Genomic DNA, 7374 nt, shown 5'->3' with positions numbered 1-7374 from the left:
AAGTTCGCCCCCGCGAGGGCCGAGGAAGCCTTTCCGGCCCATCAAGCCTAAGGGCTATAGGGCCGGCGATCGCTAGACGACCCATCAGGGGCCCATGAGCCCCTGTAACATTATGTACCCCTATAAATGTCCCTTTCGTAAGGGTAATCATGTAAATTCCCCTGTACAACCTAAACCCTAGTAGCAAGAACCTGTAATAGGGCTATAAATAGTCCCCTAGGGCCATGTAATGGGGGGATCCCCAAGTGAAATTCGAAATTTAATACACTTAGTTTTTCCAACCACTGTTGAGTAACCACGTCTTTCGATGTATGCGGTTGTCGTTTCGACAACAGCTGGCGCCGACCGTGGGGACCTCCGAGCGAAACCACTAAGAGCGAATGCCACCGAAGAGGGTCGTGAAGGAGAAGGTTACCAGGCGGAAGGAAAGCGACGCCGGACCGGACATGGCCGCCGAGGAAGGAGCAGAGCCTTCGGCGCCCGTGGCTGAAGATGGAGGAGGACAAGCGCCATCACAACCGCCTTCGGCCCCTGCAACCTCTATGCAAGTGCCGAACGCGGTCGACGTGGTGAAGGCGGCTGCGGCGGCAAGGGCACTCCAGACCAGGGCGGAGATCCTTTCGACAAGCCAACCGGTGGTGCCCCAAGCCACTCCATCGCAGCCGGCAGTGGCCCCAATTGCGCTCGCCGTTGTGCAGGCCCAAGTCAGCCCTGACCCCGAAGCACAAGCCGAAGCCGACATGGAAGCCATGCGACAGAACATGACACGGCTCCAAGACATGCTTCGCCAAATGCAAAAACAACAACAAGCATACGAGGCGGCAAGACGGACCAAGGCCACGTCGGCTCCAATCCTTCAGTATTCGGCAGGTTATGTCCCACCTCAAGTCCATCCGCAAGTGACGACCCAGCCCTTTCCGCCACAAGCCGCTCAAGCGCCGGTGTACTTCGCCGGGCAGCAACCGGCCGTAGCTGTGCATCTGGCCCCTCACGTGCAACTGCAAGCTCAACTAGTCGCTGCCCAAGTACACCATCAACCACCTGGCCAAGCGCCACAAACAGTGGTGGAAGGGGCTTCGGCTCTGCAGGCGCAACTCCAAGCTTTCCTTCAGCGACTCAACCAACCCCACTGCATTTCAACTACAACCCCATCGGCCCACCCGGAGGGGAATACAAGTCAAGGTACGCCTAATTGGTTGCCACTGATTCAGCCGGGCCTGGGAGTTTCGCCGTGGAATCAAGGACCGCAGTTCGACTTCGTCAACGCTGCTCAAGCGCCAACCGTTCGGCAGCAAGCTCCGACTCCAGGCTTCGGAACAAACCAAGCACCAATCCAAGCTGCCATGACGTGGTCACAGCCGATTTTTGACCCATCCATGGCGGCTCAACAAGTACCTCCAGTTGGTGCCGGGCAGCCGAATGCCATGGCCCAACCTCACGCACAAGCTACGATTTCGCCCTTCGCCACACCGTACCCGCAGCAAGGTGCGGTAAACAGGGCGGGAGGCGAAAAGGGGCTACCGCTGAGTGGGGGAATCAAGACTCGTCCAATCCCACCCCAGTTCAAGTTTCCACCCGTACCGCGCTATTCGGGCGAAACCGACCCGAAGGAGTTCCTCTCCATCTATGAGTCAGCGATCGAAGCGGCTCATGGTGACGAAAATACCAAGGCAACGGTAATACATCTCGCTCTAGACGGCATCGCCCGTTCTTGGTATTTCAATTTACCAGCCAATAGCATTTACTCATGGGAGCAATTGCGCGATGTTTTTGTCCTTAACTTTCGAGGCACCTATGAGGAGCCGAAGACGCAGCAACACCTCCTCGTCATTCGCCAAAGGCCGGGGGAGTCGATAAGGGAGTACATGCGTCGCTTCTCGCAAGCCCGGTGCCAAGTTCAAGACATAACCGAGGCGTCGGTTATAAACGCCGCATCGGCCGGTCTGCTCGAGGGCAAACTCACAAGAAAAATCGCCAACAAGGAGCCACAGACGCTCGAGCACCTACTTCGCATCATTGACGGGTTCGCAAGGGGCGAGGAGGATTCCAAGCGACGACAAGCTATACAAGCTGAGTACGACAAAGCCTCCCTCGTCGCTGCTCAAGCTAAAGCACAAGTTCAAGTTGCCAAACCACCTCCCCTCTCTGTTCGCCAGTCTCAGCCGGCGATCAAAGGATAGCCGCCAAGGCAAGGCCAGGCCCCCATAACTTGGAGAAAGTTCAGAACAGACCGTGCGGGCAAAGCTGTGATGGTGGTCGAAGAAGTGCAAGCCCTCCGCAAGGAGTTCGATGCCCAGCAAGCGAGCAACCATCAGCAGCCAGCTCGCAAGAAGGTCCGAAAAGACCTCTACTGCGCCTTTCACGGACGCTCTTCGCACACCACGGAGCAATGCTGAAACATTAGGCAATGTGGCAACGCGCAAGACCCAAGGCCGCAGCAGGGAACAACTGTCGAAGCACCCTGCGAAGCAGTTCATGAGCAAACACCCCCAGCCGAACAACGCCAAGATGTACAGCAAAGGGTAATCCAAGTGATTACAAGAGCTGACCCGCCAAGCCAGTTGTCCAAACGGCAGAAGAAGATGCAGACCCGTATGGTCCACAGCATCACTTCGGCGGGTGAAGGGGCGCCGCAGTATCTGAACCAACTAATTTCTTTTGGGCCGGAAGACGCAGAAGGAGTTATGTTCCTGCATCAAGATCCCCTGGTAATCTCAGCTGAGATAGCTGGTTTCGAAGTCCGATGAATTCTGGTCAACGGAGGGAGTTCGGCCAATGTTATCTTCGCCGAAGCATACGCCAAGATAGGGTTGCCTACCCAAGCCCTTACCCCAGCACCAGCATCGCTCCGCGGTTTCGGCGGCGAAGCAGTTCAAGTTCTCGGCCAAGCACTTTTGCTGATAGCCTTTGGCTTGAGGGAGAACAGACGCGAAGAGCAAATACTGTTCGACGTCGTCGACATCCCGTATAACTACAACGCCATCTTCGGCCGTGCAACCCTGAACAAGTTCGAAGCCATTTCCCACCACAATTATCTCAAGCTCAAGATGCCCGGCCCGACAGGGGTGATAGTAGTCAAGGGGCTTCAGCCTTCGGCCGCTTCAAAAGGCGATCTAGCCATAATCAACAGAGCAGTGCACAGTGTTGAGACCGAACTGCATGAACGGCCGAAGCACACGCCAAAGCCCACCCCTCACGGCAAGATACCAAAATGCAGATTGATGATGCCGACCCCACGAAGCTCGTATCACTGGGGGGCGACATGGGCGAAGAGGAAGTTGAGAGTATCCTAGAGGTGCTCAAAAAGAACATCGATATCTTCGCCTGGAGCCCTGACGAGGTGGGGGGTGTCCCGGCGGATCTCATGATGCATCACCTAGCAGTCAACCCGGACATTAAGCTAAGAAAACAAAAGTTGCGCAAGATGTCTGCCGATCGCCAAGAAGCGGCGAAAGCCGAAGTACAAAAATTGCTCAGGGCGGGGGTTATCTAAGAGATTGACCATCTGGAGTGGTTGGTGAATCTAGTGCTGGTGCGGAAGTCGAACGACAAATGGCGCATGTGTGTCGATTTCACAGACCTGAACAAAGCGTGTCCAAAAGACGACTTCCCCTTGCCGCGAATCGACCAGCTCGTGGATTCAACAGCTGGATGCGAGCTCATGAGTTTCCTGGATGCATATTCCGGTTACCACCAGATCCACATGAACCCGCTCGACATCCCCAAAACATCCTTCATCACTCCATTCGGCACATTTTGTCACCTCAGGATGCCTTTCGGCTTAAGGAACGCAGGAGCAACTTTCGCCAGGCTGGTGTACAAGGTCCTTGGCAAGAAGTTGGGGCGGAATGTGGAAGCTTACGTCGACGACATCGTCGTAAAAAGCCGCAAGGCTTTCGACCATGCGATCGACCTACATAAGACATTCGACAGCTTGCGCGCGGCAGGCATAAAGCTGAATCCGGAGAAGTGCGTTTTCGGCGTCCGCGCAGGCAAGTTGTTGGGTTTCCTTGTTTCCGAAAGAGGCATCGAAGCGAATCCCGAGAAAATCGATGCCATCCAGCAAATGAAGCCTCCGTCAAGCGTACATGAAGTACAAAAGCTTGCAGGCCGAATTGCGGCACTCAGTCGATTCCTCTCAAAGGCGGCCGAAAGAGGTTTGCCCTTCTTCAAGACCCTCCGGGGCGCGGGAAAGTTTAATTGGACACCAGAGTGCCAAGCAGCATTCGACGAGCTAAAGCAATACTTGCAAAGCCCGCCAGTTCTGATAAGCCCACCCCCAGGAAGCGAACTGCTATTATACTTAGCAGCTTCGCCGGTGGCGGTCAGTGCTGCACTCGTCCAAGAAACAGAGTTCGGACAGAAACCGGTCTACTTCGTCTCCGAAGCACTGCAAGGAGCGAAGACAAGATACACTGAAATGGAAAAGCTCGCTTACGCCCTAGTGATGGCTTCGCGCAAGCTTAAGCACTACTTCCAGGCCCACAAAGTCATAGTGCCATCACAGTACCCCTTGGGCGAAATACTCTGAGGCAAGGAGGTCACTGGCCGGCTCAGCAAGTGGGCGGCAGAGCTATCCCCGTTCGACTTACATTTTGTTGCACGCTCTGCCATCAAGTCTCAAGTGCTAGCCGACTTCGTAGCCGAATGGACACCGGTACTTGCCCCCGACCCCGAGCCCGCCGAACAATTCTGGGTGATGTGCTCTGACGGCTCGTGGTCGCACAAGGGAGCAGGCATTGCGGCAGTTCTATTTTCGCCGAATGGTGTGCCGATTTGGTACGCAGCAAGACTGCAGTTCGACACAACCAACAACGCAGCAGAATACGAAGCCATTCTCCTGGGCCTAAGAAAGGCGAAAGCACTGGGAGTCCGGCGCCTGCTAATTCGAACTGACTCCAAGTTGGTAGCAGGCCATGTTGACAAATCCTTCGAGGCAAAAGAAGAGGGAATGAAGAGGTATCTGGAGGCTGTTCGGTCCATGGAAAAATGCTTCACCGGCATAACGGTTGAACACTTGCCTAGAGACCAGAACGAGGAAGTAGACGCCTTGGCGAAATCCGCTGCTTGTGGTGGCCCACATTCGCCTGGCATCTTTTTCGAAGTCCTACATGCTCCAAGTGTGCCGATGGACAGCTCCGAAGTCATGGCAATCGACCAGGAGAAACTGGGCAAAGACCCATATGACTGGCGAACCCCATTTGTGAAACACCTTGAAACTGGCTGGCTTCCGGTAGACGAAGCAGAAGCGAAGCGTTTACAACTCAGAGCCACGAAGTATAAGATGGTCTCGGGTCAGCTTTACCGCTCCGGGGTACTTCAACCTTTACTTCCTTGCATCTCTTTTGCCGAAGGCGAAGAAATGGCAAAAGAGATACACCAGGGGCTATGTGGCACGCACCAGGCTGCAAGAACAGTGGCCTCCAAAGTATTTACACAAGGAGTTTATTGGCCCACTGTGTTGAAAGTCTGTGTTGAGCAAGTAAAGAAGTGCGAAAGTTGCCAGCGTCATGGCTGAAGCCAAGCCGCGCCCCAGTATGATCTGTAGCCCATTGCGCCAATATGGCCCTTCGCCAGATGGGGACTGGACATCATCGGGCCGTTCCCGGTGGCGCGAAACGGGTATAAATTCGCAATTGTAGCTGTGGAATCTTTCTCTCGATGGATTGAAGCCGAACCCCTTGGGGCAATCACTTCGGCAGCAGTACAGAAGTTTGTATGGAAAAACATCGTTTGTCGTTTCGAAGTACCAAAAGAGTTCATTACCGACAACGGCAAGCAGTTTGACTCTGATAAGTTCAGAGAAATGTGCGAAGGGCTTAACCTGGAAATCAGGTTCGCGTCGGTCGCACACCCGCAGTAGAATGGGGCGGCCGAACGTACAAATGGCAAGATCCTAGAAGCACTAAAGAAAAGACTCGAGGGGGCAGCGAAAGGCAAATGGCCAGAGGAATTGCTATCGGTTCTCTGGGCCCTTTGGACGACCCCCACAAGACCTACCAAGTTTAGTCCGTTTATGCTTCTTTATGGCGATGAGGCAATGACCCCCAGCAGAGCTAGGGGCTAACTCACCAAGGGTGATGTTCTCTGGGGGCGAAGAGGGACGTGAAGTATCGCTCGAACTCTTGGAAGGAGTAAGAGTCGAAGTGCTTGAGCACATGCACAAGTACGCCACAAGCACTTCGGCAACTTACAACAAAAAAGTTCGACCCACGGAGCTGATGCCCGGTCATCTCGTCCTAAGGAAGAAGGCGAACCCAGTAGCGGTTGGCAAGCTTGAATCAAAGTGGGAAGGACCATACCTCATCAAACACAAGTCCAGGACGGGATCTTTTCGCCTAGCGACACTCGAAGGCGAGGAGTTCGACCATTCCTGGAACGCCGCCTCTCTCAAGCGCTTCTATGTCTAGAATGGGTGTCACCCAAATCGCCAAATTGTAAAAATGTACATACTGTCATGTAAGCCCTTCGGCACTATGTAAGCCCTTCGGCACTATGAAAGCCTTTCGGCAAGAAAAAAAAAGAAAAAAAGAAGAAGAAAGAGAGAAAAAAGAAAAAAGAAAACTGGATGTAGGGCTATTATCCAACATGGAGGCCCGAACCAGTATAAAATCTCTGTGTCCTCCGCCTTCTTTTTATTTTTCGTGTGATTGATAATTTGTGGAAAAACCTCAAGGCAAACGCCTGATCAGCGAAAAAGGCCAGGGGGGCGAAACGAATCGGCCAAAGCATTGCTCGCCGAACGTTGAAACCGCAACAGCTTGTCTCGGAAAATAAATAGCCGAACGACGTTACGTCCAATCAGCATAAAAGCTACAGATCAAAAACGAACGACGAAAAGCTGAAAAGTCAGTACACCTATTTCGCTAATATATGCAAAGGGGCCGGCATGTTCCGACCTAACAAAAGCACAAAAAGTGACGATGCAAACAATAGCGAAAAGGAAATAAAACACGTCTTTATTAACTTCGAAAAAAAATAATCGAAGAATAGAAGTTTCACAACACGATACAATTCAAGTAAATTACATCTTCATCCCCATAATCACTATCCCTCCCTAAGGAATGATAAGGCGAACTAGGTTCGTCATCACTACTAATATTGTACACAACCTTAAGAGGAGTAGGGGGCGAAACACAGACTAAACTGTAACGACGCTGAAAGATCGTTTCCTGACGTTTAGTCTTCTGATGGTTTCGCCAAAAGCGAGCCATATCCTCCAAACGTCTTGAATGAACAAGGTCGTAATCTTCTAAGGTTCGCCCGGGGTGCGCCCGCAGCCAGTCGGCAACCTTGAAAACCTTATAGCTGCGACCGTTTATCTCCATTTCGCAATAAATAGGCCGAAATGGACATCGCACCTTCGGCAGGTCC

At 53.0% G+C, this 7374-nt stretch overlaps 1 protein-coding gene across 1 annotated transcript; it reads left to right on the top strand.

Moving 5' to 3' along the window:
• The first annotated feature begins 380 nt into the window (after positions 1 to 380).
• Positions 381 to 2180, top strand: LOC136357288 (general transcriptional corepressor CYC8-like). The gene is made up of 2 exons (XM_066312351.1): positions 381 to 1676; positions 1803 to 2180. Exons 1-2 carry the CDS (start codon positions 381 to 383, stop codon positions 2178 to 2180), a joined length of 1674 nt encoding a protein of 557 aa, XP_066168448.1.
• Positions 2181 to 7374: the final 5194 nt, after the last annotated feature.

Source organism: Oryza sativa, chromosome 7 (assembly GCF_034140825.1).
Source record: "Oryza sativa Japonica Group chromosome 7, ASM3414082v1".
Taxonomy (NCBI): Eukaryota; Viridiplantae; Streptophyta; class Magnoliopsida; order Poales; family Poaceae; genus Oryza; species Oryza sativa.
This window is presented reverse-complemented; position numbering and strand designations above follow the sequence as displayed.